The 20,686-nt window shown below is 38.7% G+C and overlaps 1 protein-coding gene across 1 annotated transcript in view; it reads right to left on the bottom strand.

Annotated features, from left to right (window-relative positions):
• Positions 1–754: 754 nt before the first annotated feature.
• NECAB1 (N-terminal EF-hand calcium binding protein 1) overlaps positions 755–20,686 on the bottom strand; it is a 191,282-nt gene continuing 171,350 nt past the window's right edge. The window contains exons 11-13 of the mRNA XM_049633604.1: positions 7,555–7,632; positions 6,176–6,267; positions 755–2,955 (exon numbers count right to left, since the gene is read on the bottom strand). Coding sequence (XP_049489561.1) covers positions 2,930–2,955; positions 6,176–6,267; positions 7,555–7,632 — 196 coding nt within the window. The 3' untranslated portion in view covers positions 755–2,929. The remainder of the gene's footprint in view (positions 2,956–6,175; positions 6,268–7,554; positions 7,633–20,686) is intronic.

Raw genomic sequence — 20,686 nt, forward strand, 5'->3', positions numbered from 1 at the left:
CTTTTAATAGGCAGTTCTTTGGTCTCTAGGTTTTCGATAGCATTAAGATTCATAATTACTAGCAGAGATTGACAATTTGGAAACCAGGAAACTGAAGGTGGAGAATAGCTGCTACTTGTTGTGTCTAATCAGACTACATGAACAGAAGTTGGGCGATTGCAAAATAAAACTGATATTTTTATCTCCAAAAGAGGAAAAATTTAGGCATTTGCAAATAATTGAGGTGCATTAAGTTTCAATTCTGTAATTTCTTATAACAAGAACACATGGATGAAGAATTTGGGGGTTTAAGCTTTTAGCTCCTAGAAATTTTATATAATAAATTCCTGCATTCTGTCACTCTGGATGTTACTATTGAAAAAAAGTTTCTTCCAGCATAGTGTCAAAAAAAAAAATTGCTGATGTAGATAAAGGTAAGTGTAAACTTTTCCTACTTTTATTTTCTCAGATCCCCAGGTCTACTGGCAAGGCATTTGAGACCATCATTTGGCAGAAAGTTTATCTCATACTGAATTCTGAACTCCTAAAATCAGTACCTTTTTCCTCACTGGTCTTTGGGCTTGTTACCTAGATTTAAGCTTTTAGTCCATGGGAGGCTTCCCATCTTGGTCTAGTTTTCATTACTTTGTTCCCCAGAAAGAGATTTTTTTTTAATAGGAACAAAACCCCCCATAAATTTATGGGTTAATTAAAAATGATACATTGATACCTAGGGCCCAGATTTTTCACTTATTTTTCTGTCCTATTTTCCCTTTATATATATATATATATATATATACACACACACACACACACATATATACACACACACACACACACACACTGTATATCCACACACATTCTCACACACATAAAAATTTATAATTTGTGTAAAAGCTGGGGTCAGTATAACCATATTTTTTTGACTCTAGTTAAAAAAACTGTGATAGAACCTGTTCTAGTTTGGAATCTAAACAGCCGTTCTGCTCAACACTGTTACTGAGGGCAGAAACCTTTTTGAAGTCCTACCACCATTGTACTTCGGAAACTGCCTCATACTTAGAAGACTTAGGTACTTTCTGATTCTAATACTATGTTTTTACTGGCTATAATTTGTATTTTTTGGAAACCATTTATAAACAACCTTTTCAAGAAGAGTTTGTATGTCAGACGCCACTGTATATAATCAGAGTGAGACTGCAAAGACTGTGCTCTTATCTGTTTGCTTTTGTACATGTGTATAGTTTGTTTGAATAATCATTGTACAACTCCATTCATGTTCTCTGCTTTGTATATAAATTAAAAGAGTTGAGCCAGGTGTTGTTTCATAGTGTTTGTCATCTTTAGAAATGACCAAAGACATACACACATATGTACACATGCACACACACACATTTGTGTGTGTATATGTGTATATATGTCAAAATTTACTGCCCTTGTCTAGTAGAAGCTATGAAAAAAATAATTTAGAGTGAATGAGGACTGAGGGCATACAAAGGTAGTGACAGAAGTTAGTATTTCATAAATTAGTTGGAGAAAATATTTTAGGTCAAATTTTATATTTAAAAAATATAATTTTAGTTCAACCTTCTGAGTTTTCCAACAGTAAAAAAAAAAAAAATAAAAGTTTTTTCCTTGAAGACTTATGGCTTCAAAGGAATTTGGATTAGAGAATAACATGGTAACAAACTCCCATATGTACTGGATTTTCACTAGCAGCATTTACCGGAATAGATTCTATTAAAAATATGTAATATATGAGCTTGTACAGCAGAGCATATTAGGTACACAGTTAACTGTTCTAGTGAAATTAGAGCTGTTGTCATTCTAGTGTTGAGACTGGGAAATGTTTTCTGTCCAATACCTTCCCTAAAGTTTTGTGCTTAATGTATAGTTCTTCTTTGTTCACTGAGGTTAAAGTTTTGTTTTTTAAATATTTTGAACTCATTATTTAAGTGCAAATGTCTATTTTTTAATAAGAAATTTAGTCCTCTGGATCAGGTGCCAAAAATTTGAACCTGATTTTCTCAAACTAAGACTGTCCTCTTTTCTTGATTTGTTGAACTTACATACAGGGAATTATGATGCTAATAAATGATATAACTATATATCATTATAGAACTATACAAGTTCCATTACTAAATGGTACCCTATCACAGAATTGTTCACTTGCAAAAAACCAGTTTATAACCTGACAAGTATACAGAGAGTATAGATTATAGCCAAGATTGTTGTATACTCCTGTATCAGTTTTTTTTCTTTTTAGCTTAAACAACAGAAAGGCATTTTCTCACAGTTCTAGAGACTGGAAGTCCAAGACCACGGTGCTAGCAGGGTTGATTTCTTCTGAGGCCTCTCCTTGGGTTGCTGCCGGCACCTTCTTACTGTGTCCCCATGTGGCCTTTTCTCTGTGCACATGCATCCCTGCCGTTGCTCTCTCTGCACATAAGGACACCATTTTGGAGCATGTATTAGCGTTTTTCAGTGAAGTGAATCCTCAAAAGATCATGAGTTGGGAATACAGTGAGCATTACTGAAGAATATAAGCTTCATTCACAGACAACCAGTTACTTAAAAATGACAAAACACTGATTTAACCCCTAGCTTATGACAAATCCACAGAAGCTATCCTATATACTCTAAAAGTTCCCACTTTAATTATTTTTTATCACTTCTTTTTCACAAATTTGTTCCTTTATGTGTACACTTGTTTCACATACTAGGATTTTGCCACGAAAGGGTTTTAGGTTACAATGTAGCAAAACAGCAGACTTCAAAAATTTAGCTAAAATTCACATGAAAGATCTAGAAGACATTTTAGAAGAGTGCACGTCTTAAATATATTAAAAGTATAGCGTAGATTAGTAACTGCAGAGAATTTTCTAATTCACATTTTAGATGAGAATACTTGTTTTTCACTTGGAACCAGGAGGAAAATGTCTAGGAACATCTAGTTGTTCAGGATCCACCATGAAGCTGAAAAGAGAAAAACAAATTTTTAAACGATGGAAATAATTGCCAGGGTGTAATCATTCTTAAAGACTATTTTCTCCCATCTTTAGTCTGCATTACTATCTTTCAAGTCACTATTTCCTAAGCCAAGATGAACTCTTTCTTTGCAATATTTGTACCAGATCTTTAGGCACTTGGTTATAGTCTAATTTTGTTGTTATGAATGAATGGAGCTTATCTTGGGCAATGAGGTCATAAATGTCCTGAAGATGAAATCATGTTGTTGGTGATTTAATCTACCTAGCTAGTACTCGCAGCGGTTTGGGAGTATAAGACACTTTTACATAACAATTTCATAAAGATTGGGTATAAGCAAGTGGATGTGTTTTAAATATTTTTTTAGTACATCTATGTTGTAAGATTGAAAATGTCTTCCCTAGTGAATATAAATGTCCCAAAGACAAATCTATGGCAAAGTAAGACAGGCGGAATGCTGTGAGAAACAGACAAATGAAAAGGATTACAACTTGTTTTCAAAGCTGTTAAAGTGACATGCTGGCTGACAACAGGATCTTATTTTCTTGTGTATCTTCTTTTCTCATAAACCACAGGCGTTTCTCCTTTGCCAAGGGATAGTTTGCTCCACAGACCGAATTCTCACACTTCGGTCTCGGTGTTTTATGATGGCTAGTGGGCCTATTTAGCCATACTCTAGTATGACTCATTTTAATTATTTTTATATTCGAGAGTTCTTGGAATAGATTTTGGCTTGTATTTTACATAACTAGATACAGTCTGGTTTTGCTGCTTTATTTCTTAAGATGTATTTTAGGTAAACCACTTAGAAACCTAATAAAAAAGCAGTCTTCCAGAAATCATAATTTGTGAGTTAAATTAAAAATACAAACCTACTCCTCTCTGATATCTTTTCAGATTGTTTTGTAGGTCTAAATATGTATAGCGAAAACACTTTTGTTTTTATTTTTAGCCTTCATATGACAGACAAAATTCATAAAAGTGGTTATTGAAAATACTAGAAGTCATATGGCCATTAAAACTATAAATAATATTTATAAACTAATTCTAGCTGTTTGTCCAGGGAGGTGTGTCTACTGTTGCAGTTTACAAAACTTTCCTATCAAAAAGAATAGGATGCCCCAAACAGATGTTTAAAAAATCTTGTTGGAGGGAGATTTAGAAAATGTGTTAGAAATCAAGCCTTTCTTTTTATTCTTCCAAATTTCAGTAGTCACTGTTGAAATTAGATGTGATATTAAAATTAGTGGAAAATAGGGTAGCAAAAGAAGGCATTAAATTGTATTGAACTTGGGCTCTGAGAACAAGAACTGAACCAGTTTTATTTGAGCCCAGCTCTTCTAACGTGGGAAATGCTCTCAGAAAGAGTGATAGAGAAATTTCAGCCGCATTCATGGCTTTCTTATTTGAGGATTAAATCCGAGATATGCAGCAAGGGAAATTCTACAAGTTTACCATCTCTAAGCCAGACAAACCTGTTCTTAAGATCCGGAGTAAGTGAATAGCCAAAGCTCATGCCAGACGGTAAGTCTGACTGGAAAGCACTGACCCCTGATCTCACCTACTTTTACTTCCAGAATTTACCTTTTCACTTTCTAAATCCACCCTAATTTTTAAATTCCTACCACTGTACCAAAACTGTTCTCTTGAACAGTGACCTCTGGTCAAATGCAGTTTTCAGTCCCATTCTCTCAAGTCCCAGTTCACTGCGTAGGCCCCTGAGGAGCACTGTGCCTTGCATGTTACTTCTCTTTTGGTTTCCTTGCTACTCAACTACTCTGATTCTCCTACCTCTCAGTGGTCCCCCTTAATTTCCTTAATAAAGGAGGCTTTTCTCGCAACCTTAAAAATGAAGACATTTTCCTAGGCTTCTGTCAGATATCTTGTTTTTACAATATACCCTTTCTCACCAAGCCTGGGCTTCAAATATCTTGCCACAGTTAACTCCTGAAAACTGTATTGGCGAAGGAACTCTCTTGGTAGCTCCTGGTCAGGTGCTGCCTTTTTCCTGGCCTACGTTATTGATACCTGACCAATCTTTCTCCTCCCATGACATCCACCTTTCTCCATCCTGCCAGTTCCTACTGATTAGAGCATTCACTATCCCTCTCAAAGACCTTTAATGACTTCATATTACTAAGTTCACTCCTCATTGTATTTTCAACCTCATTTCCTACACTTTCTTCTCTTTCCACATGTATCATATATGAGCCTTATGCCACAGTCTTACTTTTGCACCAATTAGCCAAGCAGATTTAACATTTTTTGGATTTGTTCATGGGTACAATTTACCAAAGTATCATCCTCCATATTTATTTGTCCAACTCTCACCTTTTAAGGTCCAGCTCCAGAGTCCTCTCTTTTAAAAAACCTGTTGAAGCAATCCCTTCTCAAAGTGCACATGCATATTATGACCATTAGTAACTACTATGTCATATCCTGAGCTTAGCTCTTTTCTGCAAGCTTTGGTCCCTCCTATTGCTATTCATGGGAAGGGACTCCATTTTTACTCTCTACTCTAGCTCTTAGCATAATGTTTATTCAAAGTTAGAACTCAGCACTAGTAAACAGGCTAAGAACCCCAGTGTCCCCAGTACTTAGCACATATAATAACACTGAGTAAATACATTTAATTGGTGTTTGTTAGGGCAGATGAACAAACGAATTTTGGTTCTCAATTATCTTAAGCCGTGGCTAGGCCAGACTTCTTAGACAAATTCATTTCAGATTTCTCTTTCAATTCTGCTTTACCCCAATTACAAATATTTTAACAGCTATTATAATAAAAATATTTCTAGCATGATTCTAATCTGCAGCCTCTGGGTCACGTATTTCAAATTAATTCAATACACTAAAGTATAGTAAAGCATTTGAATAATTTTTTCAAAATGTCATGATTTGACTTGTACTTCAAGTTTGTTAAATTATTGAAGATGACCAGAAAATGACTAATATTAGGTTTAATATAGCCAGGAATACACATAGGATCAACTAAGGACTCATGACAATAGAATATATAGATCTCTTATTTCCTCCTCCCACTTTCAGATTTTCAGATATACAAAGAAATAATGAAGAGAGAACCACTAACAAACTGTGTGTGTGGGAGAAAGAGCACACTATCTTTTTTTTTTTTCCCACACTATCTTTTAAAAAGCAAAAGACCATCCAAAAACACATACAAGCACAGTGAAACCAGTATAATTACCAGGAACTAGCATAGTAGATGTGAGTTCTGGAGTTTCCAAGAAATCCACGTTACTTCTTTGGAATGTCTTGCTATAATTCGTCTGAAGGTGGCTGTATAAATATAGATTAAGGCTGTGAATTTTTATTAGAGTGCAAAACAGTTCAAATTCAATCAAAATGGCAAGGTTTTAGATGATTTGGATTGTCTGAATACAGACTTCTTTTTATCACTACCTACCCTAAGATAAAAAATAAAGGACATGTGTAATTTAACAACTGTTGGCAGAAAAAATATTTTAAAGACTTCTAAAAACAGAATACCATTAGCTCCCTATAGAAGATAAAATAAAAGGAGAAAGACTTTAATTGCAGAAAGAAGTTTAAACATAAGGAAGAATACATTGGCTGCCCCGATGGTTAAAAAAAATAGGATAGCTAAGAAGAAACACTATAGATTTTCTCTCCCTAGGAGAAAATAAATAAATAAATAAAAATCATCTTAAAGTGTAGGCCTGGAGTACAGAGTTGAATAAAGTTGCCTTTAAAGCTCCCTTTGGTGTTTAAGATTCTATTGGTGTCATTCTGTAGTATATTTTAAAAATAGTCTCAAAATAAAATTTTGCATGAAATAGGTATTTCCAGGTATTTGTTACTTTCATTACCATAGCTTAAACCCTAAATATGGACTTACTGGAGGGCTATATTCACTGCCATTTAAAACCAACTAGAGTTATTTAATCTCAGAATAGCAAAAATTTTCTTTATCCAATTTGTAATTTTTTAATTAAAAAGGTGGATTTTTTTAACTTTGTTGAGGAATAATGGACAAATATGTACATTCAACATGTACAAAATGATTTGATACACATATACACTGTAGAATGGTTATCCAGAGAAGTCGATTTGTTTTTAATCTTTTCCAAACAATGTCTTTAATTTCCATCCCCTCCCCTGCTTTTTGCAGTGCTTAGAGACATTTAGAAAAGGTAAGCTATGATGATATTAACCATTATATAGTTTTATTACAAAACACCACAGAACTTATGAAAAAAATAGAAAGTAAAATGACTTTCTCATCCTTTCTGTGTCCTTTGTTCACCTGCCCCCCTGACACTTTAGATACCCATGACCCATATCTAACTCTTACTTGATAGCATCAGTAAAATGGTTATACTTAAAGTAGGACAATTACCAAAGGTATTTGTTTCAAGAGGAAAGTGGTTTCTAATCCATGAAATAAATTCCTAAAAATTTGGGATTGAGGAAACTGAGCAAATGACACATTTTAAGGTAAGATAAAGGGAATGGGGGTTTTCCTACAGGTCCTAAAAATATCATGTAGATTTCTCCCTCCTAGCCAAAAAAAAAAAAAAAAAAAAAAGGCTGCTTATTACTTACCTATTCCACACACTACTGTTCTCCCAAAACTCATAAATCATGTAGCGAGATTCATTGGAAAGCTTTTGTATGGAAATGCTGGAATGGAAAAGAAAAGGCGTAAGTAGCCACAGGAAATTAAAGACAAACAGCAAACTACTTTTTCTAATCATCTCTGTATGTGGTATGAAACAATCTTATCTACTCATACAGGAAACACCCATGGTGCCTGCATGAAAAAGAGAGTTTTGTGAAAAATTATTTCAATATGTCTGTTTTGTTTGACATAATTTTTTAATTTTCTGCTTTGGCATCATGAAAACTGTCTCAGTATATTACAGACATCACAAATATAACTTGTGTAAAATTTCACTCCTTCAAAAGATTGTTGTGCCAGATAATGTCAGAAAAATGTTTTGTGCCACTGCCCCTGCCCTCAAAAGCGCAGCTCTTTGAATCCATCCTGTCACTCCCTATTGCTCTTTCCAAATTCCTGGTCTTACCCCATCCTTGGATGGACAGCTTTTGTTTGGGGTCCTGTTGTTAGCCATGTGAGTCCACACTGCTGCTATATAACAAGGCTTCTGGCTCGCTAGTGCCCAATGGTCCTCCTCCTCTCCTTCCCTCCCTCCTTCCCCCGCTCTCTCTCTTCCACATACACACCTCTCAGTTTTCTCTGTTCAACTTTCAGAGTCTACATCCTAGCCATTTTAGCCATGATCGTAGTTTGTTGTTGTTTGCTTTCCCAATTTAGGCAAGAAAAATTTGTCCCTTGAAGTTCTTTGACCAGTATCAGAGTGGCTAAAAGCCTATATAGTAGGTTTTGAAGGAGTTGGGTGGGGATGTGCTGAAAAGACATGTTGAGGTAAAGGCTGGATGTAATCCTGGGGCAATGAACAGCCACTGAAGGATTTAAAGCAGGGAAGTAGCTGGGGCGCCTGGGTGGCGCAGTCGGTTGAGCGTCCGACTTCAGCCAGGTCACGATCTCGCGGTCCGTGAGTTCGAGCCCCGCGTCAGGCTCTGGGCTGATGGCTCGGAGCCTGGAGCCTGTTTCCGATTCTGTGTCTCCCTCTCTCTCTGCCCCTCCCCCGTTCATGCTCTGTCTCTCTCTGTCCCAAAAATAAATAAAAAACGTTGAAAAAAAAATTAAAAAAAAAAAAATCAGCAGGCTTGGCTCTGGGTGAGCCTGAAAGGCCGCAGGAAACTGAATCCCCCCCCTTAAAGAACACAACAGCCCCACCGAGATACAGCACAGGAGCAGCAGTTTGAAAAATGGGCTATACTAGAGGAAGATCTGTTGACTACTCTCAGGGCACGTGCTGGAGGGGCAGGGATCACCGGCAGATTTCTGGAACAAAGGAGCAGGCGGGTGCCGTTTCACTCTCCTGCTCCCCAGTATAAACCCACAGCCACCGGTGGGAACCAGGGAGGCAGGGATGATCCCTACCTAACTTGCTAATACTCCGCATCCTGCCCCCCTGCGGTCCCCCGGGCAGCCCTGCACTTCTGCAGATCCACCGTCTCCAGTCTCAGCTCTGGCAGGTGCAGGTCCCTTGCACAACAGACCGGCACAAACCTTGCTAACATCACACATCCTGCCCCTGTGCACTTGAGCGGATCTGCCCCCTCCAATATGCTCTTGGCTGGAGCCCACCCAAAGCACCACTCCAAAGTGACTCCAGCCCCTGGGAGAGGGGAAGATAACCACACATACACCAGGCCAACTACAGCCCCAGACGTGGAGTGGGGGCAGACAGCTGGTCTGATTACAGGCCACACCCAACAACAAAAACTCCCCAGGGCAAAAACAGCAAAAGTGCTACTATGTCTCTCTCTGTCAATGCGCGCTCTGACTCAAGCCCAAGGCAGCCTGAGACTGGCCCACCAACAGGACAGGGACCAAACACTGCTGATGACAGGCAAAGAGAGCCATTGCAGGTGACTGGACCGGAGGGAAAAGCGGCTCTGCCGAAACATTAGGGTGCATGCAACACACACAGCGGACACCCCTGAAGTGCCAGCTTCTGGTAAACGGGACACTGCACTGCAGGGCACTACAGGACCTCGTCTTCACGGCCCACTATTTTCAAGAGCAGAAGACAGAGCTGACTTTCCCAACACGCAGACAGAGACAAAATGAGGGGATAGAGAAATATATCCCAAATGAAAGAATAGGGCAAAACGACAGCAAGAGATGTAACTGAAACAGGTAAGTAATATACCTGATAGAGAATGTAATGGGCATAAAGACACTGAACGTGACAAGAGTAGAGGACCTCAGTGAGACCCTTAACAATGAGACAGAAACATACAAAAGAACTGATCATAGATGAAGAACAGTAAATGAAACTATACACTAGATGGAAGAAAGAGTAGATTAGAGGAAGCAGAAAAACATCAGTGACTTGGAGGACACAGTAGTGGAAAGCAAGCTGAACAGGAGAAAGAAAAAAAAATAATACAAAAGGAATATAAATTTAGGGAACTCAGAGACATCATCAAGTGTAATAGCGTTCCTATCACAGGGATCCCAGAAGGAGAAAACACAGAAAAGAAGGCAGAAAATTTATTTGAAGAAATCATAGCTGAAAACTTCCCAAATCTGAGGAAGGAGACAGTAAAAGCAGCAAGAAAAAAGAAAACAGTTACATACAAGGGAAACCACATAAGGCTATGAGCTGATTTTTTTCTGCAGAAACACTGCAGGCTAAAAGGATGTGGCATGATATATTCAAAGTATTGAAAGGAAAAAGTCTGCAGCCAAAGATACTCTATTCAGCAGGGCTATCATTCAGAATAGAAGGAGAGAGAAAGAGTTTCCCAGACAAACAAAAGTTAAAGGAATTCATCGCCACTTAACCAGCCTCGCAAGAAATGTTAAAGGGAACTCTGAGTGGAATGGAAAGATCATGAGTTGGAATAAGAAGTACATTGAGAAGCACAAGAGAGTAAAGTTAAGTGCATATGTAAAAATTGGTCAAGGGGCTCACAATATGTAAATGTAAAGTATGTAAAGGATGTAAAGCATGACACCATATACCTATAATGTGGGGGGAGAGGAGTAAAGAATGAGTTCAAACTTTAGCAACCATCAACTTAACACAGACTGCTATATGCATAAGATGTTACATACAAACAGAATGGTAACCACAAATCAAAAACCTATATATGCAAAAAAAATAGAAAGGAATCCAAGAACATCTCTAAAGAAAGCCAACTGATTGTGAGAAAAGAGCAAGAGAAGAATGAAACAGAGAAGGACAAAAACAACCATAAAACAAGTAAAAAAATGGCAGTAAGTGCATATCTATTGATAATTTGAGTGAAAATGGACTAAATGATCCAATCAAAAGACACAGGGTGGTGGAATGGATGAAAAAGCAAGACCCATCTGTATGTTGCCTATAAGAGACTCATTTCAGACCTAAAGACACATGCAGATTGGAAGTGAAGGGATGGAAGAACACTTATCAAGCAAATGGACATGAAAAGAAAGCCAAGGTAGCAAGACTTACATCAGCCAAGAGACTTTAAAACAAATATTATAACAAGAGAAAAAGAAGGACACGAGATAATCATAAAAGGAATAATCCAACAAGAAGGTAAAACAACTGTAAATACTTATGCACCCAACATGGGAGTACCCACATACATAAAGCAGCTATTAACAAACATAAAGTAATCAAGAGTAATATAATAAAAGTAAGGGACATTAACAACCCACTTACATCAATGGACAGATCATCCAAACAAAATCAATAAGGAAACAGTGGCTTTGAAAGACACATTGGACCAGATGGTTCTAACAGATATATTCAGAACATTCCATCCTAAAATGAATACACATTCTTTTCAAGGGCACATGGAACATTCTCCAGAATAGATTGCATGTTAGGCCACAAAAACAAGCCTCAAGGAATTAAAAAAGACGGACATCATATCATGCATCTTTTCTTACCACAATGCTATGAAAATAGAAATAAACATCAAGAAAAAACCTCTGGAAATAGCATATAGAGAGGTTAAATAACATGCTACTAAACAATGAATGGGTCAATCATGAAGTCAAAGAGGAAATTAAAAAATACATGGAGATAAATGAAAATAAAAGCTCAATGTTCCAAAATCTTTCAGAAGCTGCAAAAGCAGTTTAAGAGGGAAGTTTTATAGCAGTACAGGTCTACCTCAAGAAGCAAGAAAAATCTCATAATAGAGCTAGAAAAATAAGAATAAACAAAACCCAAATCACTAGAGGAAGTAAATAATAAAGATTAAAGTAGAAATAAACAAAATAGAAACTAAAAAAAGCAATAGAACATACCAATGAAACCAGGAGCTGCTTCTTGGAAAAGATCAACAAAATTAATAAACCTTTAGCCAGAACGTATCAAAGAGAGAGAGAGAGAGAGAGAGAAAGAACTTAATAAAATCAGAAATTGAAGATGAGAAATAACCAACATGACAGAAATACAAAGAATTATTAAGATGATATTATGAACAATGATATGCCAACAAAGTAGACAATCTAGGAAAAATGAATAAATTCCTAGAAACCTGTAACTTCCCAAAACTGAAGCAGAAAGAAACAGAAAATTTGAATAGACCAACTGCTAGCAGTGAAATTGAATCGGCAATCAAAAAAACCCCACAAACAAAAGTCCAGGATCAGACGGCTTCACAGGTGAGTTCTACCAGACATTTAAAGAAAAGCTAATACCTCCTCTCCTCAAACTATTCCAAAAAATACAAGAGGAAGGAAAGCTTCCAGATTCATTCTGTGAGGCCAGCATTACCCTGACACCAAAACCAGATGAAAATACTACAAAAAAGAGAACTACAGGCCACCATCTCTGATGAACACAGACACAAACCCTCGACAAAATATTAGCAAAGTGAATTCAACAATACATTTAAAACATCCCAATCCATGAGCATCCATGAGAACCAATACTGTGAAAATGGCTATAGTACCCAGAGCAATCTACAGATTTAAAGCAATTCCTGTCAAAATACCAACAGCATTTTCCACAGAACAAGAACAAATCATCCTAAAATTTATATGGAACCACAGAAGACTCTGAATAGCCCAAGCAGTCCTGGAAAAGCAACGCAAAGCTGGAGGTATCACAATCCAAGATTTCAAGCTTTGGTATTAAGCTGCTGGGATCAAAACCAGTATACTACTGGCACAAAAACACGGAGATCAATGGAACAGCATACCCCACTCAGAAATAAACCCACCATGATTATATGCTCAATTAATCTTTGACAAAAGAGGCAAAAATATGCAGTGGGAAAAAGATAGTCTCTTTGACAAAGGGTGTTGGGAAAAGTGAACAGCTACATGCAAAAGAATCAAACTGGACCACTTTCTTAATCCATACACAAAAATAAACTCAAAATGGATCAAGGACCTAAATGTGAGACCTGAAGCCATAAAGATCCTAGAAGAGAACACAGGCAGTAACTTGTCTGACATTGGCTGTAGCAACATTTTTCTAGATATGTCTCGTAAGGCAAGGGAAACAAAAGCAAATGTTAGGACTACACCAAAATAAAAAGCTTCTGCACAGTCAACAATCAACAAAAAGACAACTTACTGAATGGCAGACGATATTTGCAAATGACGTATCTGATGAAGGGTTAGTATCCAAAATATATAAAACACTTGTACAACTCAACACAAAACCCAACACATAATCCAATTAAAAAATGAGAAGACATGAACAGACATTTCTCTAAAGAAGACATCCAGATGGACAAGAGACACATGAAAAGATGGTCAACATCACTAATCATCAGGGAAATGCAAATCAAAAGCACAATTTTAGCACCTGGGAGAATGGCTAAAATAAAAAACACAAGAAACAAGTGTTTGTGAGGATGTGGAGAAAAAAAAGAACCGTCATGCACTGTTGGTGGGAATGCAAATTGGTGCAGCCACTGTGGAAAACAGTATGGAGGTTCTGCAAGAAATCAAAAACAGAATTACCATGTGATCCAGTAATTCCACTACTGGGTATTTACCCAAAGAACAAAAAAACACTAATTCAAAATGATATGTGCGCCCCCATGTTTACAGCAGCATTATTTACAATAGCCAAAATATAGAAGCAGCCCAAGTGTCCACTGATAGATGAATGGACAAAGATGCAGTGTGTATATATGTGCATGTTTGTGTGTATACACATCGCACCTTTATCCACACACATAACAGGATATATTACCCAGCTATAAAGAAGAATGGAATCTTGCCATCTGCAACAACATGGATGGATCTGGTGAGTATGATGCTAAGCAAAATAAGTCAATCAGAGGAAGACAAATAGTATGATTTTGCTCATATGTAGAATTTAAGAAACAAAAGAAATGAAGGAAAAAAAAAAGACAAACCAAGAAACAAAGTCTTAACTACAGAGAACGGAATGATGGTTACCAGAGGGGAGGTGGGTGGGGAGATGGGTGAAACAGGGAAGGAGTTTAAGAGCACACTTATCATGATCAACACTGAGTAATGTATAGAATTGTTGCATCACTATACTGTACATCTGAAACTAATGTAACACTGTGCTTTCACTATTCTGGAATTTAAAAGTAAAGTAAAATAAAAAACTCTGTAAGTCCAGCTTGTTCAATCTAATGTTTTAGATTATATTCAGATGAGAAATCAAAATGAAAGTATAGACCAACAGCAAGGATATTTATTTTTATTATTATTTTTTAAATATAATTTATTGTCAAGTTGGCTAACATACAGTGTATCCAGTGTGTTCTTGGTTTTGGGGGTAGATTCCTGTGATTCAACGCTCACATACAACACCCAGTGCTCATTCCAACAAATGTCTCCTCAACGCCCATCACCCATTTTCCCCTCTTCCCCGCCACCCCTCCCCCCCCATTAATCCTCAGTTTGTTCTCTGTATTTAAGAGTCTCTTATGGTTTGCCTCCCTCCCTGTTTGTAACTATTTTTTCCCCTTCTGTTACCCCGTTACTCCTGTTAAGTTTCTCAGGTTCCACATATGAGTGAAAACATGATATCTGTCTTCCTCTGACTTATTTCACTCAGCATAATACCACCTAGTTCCATTCACATTGTTGTAAATGGCAGAATTTCATTCTTTCTCATTGCCAAGTAGTATTTCATTGTATATATAAACCATATCTTCATTATCTATTCATCAGTTGATGGACATTTAGGCTCTTGCATAATTTGGCTCTTGTTGAAAGCACTGCTATAAACATTGGGGTACATGTGCCCCTATGAATCAGCACTTCTGTATCCGCTGGATAAATTCTTAAAAGTGCTATTGCTGGCTCATAGGGTAGTTCTATTTTGAATTTTTTGAGGAACCTCCACACTGTTTTAAGGATATTGATTTAAAAGATAACAGAATGTATCAGTGTAAAAGTCAAGCTAAATGTAGTTTAGGATTTACCTAAGTATGACCAGCAGGTGGTGGTAACTGTACACAGAAATTGTAATATTTTCCTTTAGCTCTTTGCTGGTAAATAGTTTAATGTTTTTTGCAAAGCTGTTTATCTGGATTGCCGAACTAAGGTATGATGTAGCAAACATTGTTAGCTCAATTTCAAATATTCCAGGGGAAAGGTTTATAACAGAATCAAAGGAATTGGATGGAAAGTGAAATCAAAGATTTTCTAATCCTAGGAGTTCTTGAATAAGCTCTTGGTGGGGTGTAGGGGGCTGTTCCTGGAAATCCCAGAAATGAGCTGCAAATTGATGTGCATGTCTATTTTTTTCTGGGAAGAAAATCCATAGCTTCTTCAAGAGTTTCAAAGGGTCTCTAATCTCCGAACTTAATTTGACCATGTAATGGACAAATTTCAACCCATGAGGTTTTTGTTTTTTTTTTTTTCTTTTTTAGGATAAAGTTTAAAATACTCAGCCTAGCATTTTAGTCTCTTCATGAACTGCCTGCTACAGACTAATTCATTTATATTACATATCACATTAAATACCAACTTATCCTGCTATTGGACCTTCCATTTTTCTAGACATCCATTAGACTGTAAGGAATTCAAAAACTTTTAGCATAATTCTCACGCTTTTAAAGGACTGAAGAAAGTATCACAGGGGAATGAGATAGCGGTGTGAGGTACAACCCAGCAGGCCTACCTTTAGCTACAACTTGTTAGCTTTGTCACTTTGGGCCCATTACTGAACCTGTTTCCTCATCGGTAAAATGGTGATAATTACAGGACTGTGAGGAGTAAAGTGTTGCGTGTAGAATATTTAGCCCAGTCTTTGGCAAATTTTGTGCGTATCAGCCGTTAGCTCAATAGCCAAGAAGAAAGTAGCACTTTCACTGGATGAGCAGTTACAAAGGCTAAATCCTCAATGGTGCTAAAGCTGAGAAGTATGACAGAAGTAAAAGAAACTGGAGAGAAAACGAGGCCAGGAAAAAAAAAACTGAAGGAAAAAAGACATATTTGTGAAAATGAGAAGCAGCAAGCCAATAATAATGATGATGATCATTATATTATTTATATACACTAACAGCAATTGTGATGATTGCTAACATGTGTATCACTCTGTTCCAGACCCTGGTGTAAACATTTTATGTGGATTAAGTAATTTTAATTACTCTGGGGACTCTGGGGAGTTGAAGTGACTCTGGGGATGATATACCAAACACTGTCTATTGCCCCAACTATTACCCCCCTCTTTCTTAACAGAACCTTGCCACTGTTGAGTTTGCAATATATCCAATCAGCCCATCAGCGCTGGACTGAGACAGTCATCACCATCTCACTCCTTTCTGTTGGACTGGACTACACCCCCAGCTCTCCTGGGCCTCCAGCTTGTAGGTGGCAGATCGTGGGACTTCTCAGTCTCCATAATCATGTGGGCCAACCCCTCAGAATACATCTTTTTCTTAATCTATCTTTCTCATCTATCTCTCTGTATCAACTATCTATCTATCTATCTATCTATCTATCTATCTATCTATTTCCGGTATCCTCACCTACCCGGGAGTCAGGAACGACCATGTGACTTGAGCTGGGCCAATGAAATGCCAAGGAATGTATGCTGGGAAGCAAGGGCTTCTGGGAAATGCTTGCATCCTGAGGATCAGATCTTGAAGGAAGGCTTGTTGGTATTGCACCCTTCTCTTTCTTCCTGACTCTAGGTCTTCTGGTAAAGAGCCAGATGATAGAGCTGAAAGGCCAGTGCAGATTTTGGCTTAAAGGGACATGGGTGAAAACGCTAATCAGAATTGTGCTACTGACTGGGTGCTTTCAGGTAAGAGTGAAACTGACCAATACATAGCAATGGTGTTTAAGGACATTGCTACTTGAGACTGTACAATACAGATAACATATGCAATGTGCAATAATGCCACCGAGAAAAGGTTAATTATGAAATAATTTTTAGAAACATTTCTCTTGGCAATATTTCCATTGAAAAGGCTTAGGGCTTGAATGATTAGCTTTCAATTATTTTCCAACTTAGAATTACATAGCACATTGCTGAGTTGTGGCTATATGCTTCAGTCTTGCTCCTCGATGTGTTCAGACTTCCTGTGATACTTACCACTCACTGGCTGAAGCAAGAGTTCTTTGGCTAAGCTGTCCCTGGATGTAGTCACTTAGAGCTTCAGCCCAGCCCTGAGCTTCAGCCCTGAGCTCCAGGATTGAATATTCCTAGCAGCTGGAAAATGGCAGTGAAACAGTTTCTAGGGGAAAGGATGTGGTCAGGAATAATTGGGGTTGAAGATAAGTTACCAAAGGCAGATGGCTCTTCATGGAAAAACTCTCTTCCTCTCGGCTTCCTGCTTTCCCCATATGTCTATGTTAACTCACAGAACCTAACCAAGGAGAAAAGGCCCATCGGGAGGGACAATCTCCACTTCTCCACACGAAGATCCAGCCACCAATTTATTTCACCTACATAAAAATGCTGATAAATGATACGCCAGAGGGTATCATTCGTTCTTAAAAGATGATTCTTTGGCCATGGTAAAGTTCAGGGTCAATTCTAATACAATTCCACATTCAAGTTTCCTGAGCCCTTGACATAGAGTTTAGAATACAGACAAATTCTAGAATTCACATCTGAGAGTGACTTCAGAAAACATTTTATTCTACTTAGCAGCAGTGAAATTTTAGGCCATGAATGAGCAACTGATTTTCCCAACTGGATTCTAAGACCCTTGAAAGCAGAAACTCTTCTCATTTTTCCCAGTATCAAGCATGGTTCTAAGAATACACACATATATTCGATTGGTGCCTCCCCCCAGGGATTAATAAGCCTTCATGATTACAAAATAAGCAAAAAGATCATCAAACAGTGCACATGCACACGTGTGTGCGTGTGTATAATAGATGAATCACACAACTGATCTGCTTGGCTTTTCCACTAACAACTCATTTTAAAACTCAATTGACTAATACTCCGACAAGGGCTCTGTCAGCCCCTAAACAGCTAAGTCTTATAGTCAAGTGCCTTCAGGGCAAAAGCGTCTCTAATTCAGTTGCCGGAATTTAAGACAATAAGACCCTGTAATTGGAACAGAAGGGATCTTGTCCATTCTACCCATGGTTAACCACAGAAAGTCTAGGAAACTTTAATTCAACGATGACCAAATACGGGGAAGAAGGATTAAATGTGGGTTTTGGAGTCAGGCACACTTGGGCAAGATGGTTAATGTATCTGAGCGTATTTCCTCCTTAACTGGAGGTGATACATCAGATCACTGCAGTGAAGAAGAAATAAGAGCATGGACACACACTGCTTAATCTAGTAGCAAATCCTTAATTCCTACTCTGTGTTACAGCGGCATTTCCTATCTAGCCATGGTGAAGCTGAGCCTAACATTATGGGAGAAGAATCTGCAAAAGTGGTAATTCTCAGAGTTTTATTGTATCAGCCAAGCCCAAGGCAACAGTGCAGGGCACGGTGGAGCATGACTGACAGCGTGAGCGGCCCATTCGCCCATCAATGGATGCAGACAGTAGACTGAATTTGATTAGCGGCGCAACTGAATTTAGACAGGCGTGCCAGCATGACATGTATTCCATATGGTTTGCACCCATGTGGAGTGGTTCTCTGATGCTCCTTCCATCTGATAAAGTCTACTTTTTGAGAATTTCAGTAAAAGAAGGAAATCAGCCGAAAAATCAGCAATAAGTGAGTGAAGAGTCCTTAAAAAACAAACCAGTCGTGCAAGGGAAGAGGAGAAGCTGAGTCTCCATTTATCTCCCTGGAAGAGGATCCTCTCCCTCCCTGTTCTTCACAGCTGGAGCCGAGGGAGCAATTTTCCTTGGCTGCTGAGAGGACAGAGTCGGTGGCAGGCAGCACAGATCTATCTACTCAGCTGCTCTCCCACACCTGCTTCCCCCCTGCCGGGGCCGTCCGCCTGGCTTCAGGCCCTTTGTCCCACACACGTTAAAGCAGTATCTCTGAACCCTAAAAAATAAGCAAACTTTGTGCCCTATTTATAAATGCAAGAAGGCTAAACCATCCCTGGAGATTGTGATGACCAAACCAGACTTGATCTGCTCTATGTTCCCATTTCTTTGGCAAGTACCGTGCTCTACTTTCTGTAGTGGATGGTGTACAGGTGCACATGCGCACACACATGCGCGCGCGCGCGCACACACACACACACACACACACACACACATCACACTCTTTTTGCATTTTCCAAGCAGTCACTTCCAGTTTTACGTGAGTAGGCTTTTAAAGCTATATAGACTCTCACTTTGGCAAATCCCTAGGTCACTGAACTAAAAGGACTACAATGGTTTCAATGTGAGCCCTTCTGAGTTTGGTGTGAAGTAGGACGACGACAATAACAACAAAGCAAGCTCAGCATCTCCTGTGTTTCTCTTACAATGGCATGACTGGAAGATGGTGAGCGTCTGCCCTAAACAGCGCTGAGCAAGTCCCCTTAAATGCCAGAGAGTGGGTCAGAGGTCAGCCAGCCAGATGAGGAAGCGATAGCAACCCCAGCTCAGGGTCTCTGGGCCTCTCTGGGCCGAGCACTCAGTTAATCCCTCACAATCACCTTAGGAAGTTCGAGATGAGGAACAGAAGTTTAGAGCCAATAAGGATCTTTCCCTAAATCACAAAACAAATACGATCCCAATTTTAACTCCAGAGCCAGACTTCTTAACTGGGGAGGTATTCTGTTGGAGCATGAATAAAACAGAATTACTGGGAGTAACACCGAAGTACTCAGAGACATAAAGTATGAGTTTCTATGCGTGTGTGTAATACACACGTATGCACACATGCATTTAAGAGCTTTACCGAAGGAATACTTGAAAAGCATTACGAAATGCAGTTTAAACCAGCTCCCAAGGCAGGGGTGTCCTGGTTGTGGTCGTTTTCCAGAAGCAGGTGAGTCTGGGGCTGGGCTTTGGACTCGAGGCAGAATGTGGGCTTGGCCAAGACCTACCAGCTGGCCATGCATTTCTGGGAGGGAGAATGGCCGGGCCAGAGGCACGGATTATGCTGGAAAGGCAGTGGGCAGCTGGGCAAGCTCCGGTGAGGGAGAGACAATGGTAGCAGTGCTATGGATTCTTGAGTCGGACAAACACAGCGCCAGAGAAACAGCTAGCCCTTGGTTAAGACACTCAGAGAGTTACTGCAGTTCCTGATTAAGGGAACAGTTTATAATAACTGTTTCTGGAAAAATTTTTCTAGTAACTGTTTGTTGGACCACTTGGAGTAGAGAAACTGAAAATGAGGAATAGATCATAAATTTTAGTAGCCTAAGATAATTGAAGCCTGAGCTGGGGTGGCTATGGAAAGAGGTTTTTTTTTTTGTTTTTTTTTTAATGACCTGTAATCAAGACTTCAGATATTGTGCAGTTTCATAATGGCTGAAATGATTATTAGGATATGGGGCATGTTGCCAAGGGAGCAATCAGAGCTAGATGTACTGGACTTGGGGCCTCATCTACCAGAGGTGATTTTAAATCAGTGTGGGCCTGCCTGGAGGCAAAAGGGGAGATTTCAGTCTATGCAAAATTCTCCATTTCAAATCGTTCTCTCCGTTTTATCTCCCTTGGTGCCCCCAGTGATCAAAATCCACACAGAGCCCAAGAATAAAAGAGCAACATCCAGCTAAAGTCTGCTAAAATGCATCACCCGGAAGCCTGGAATAATCAACAGAAACACAA

This window comes from Panthera uncia, chromosome F2 (genome assembly GCF_023721935.1).
Source record: "Panthera uncia isolate 11264 chromosome F2, Puncia_PCG_1.0, whole genome shotgun sequence".
NCBI lineage: Eukaryota > Metazoa > Chordata > Mammalia > Carnivora > Felidae > Panthera > Panthera uncia.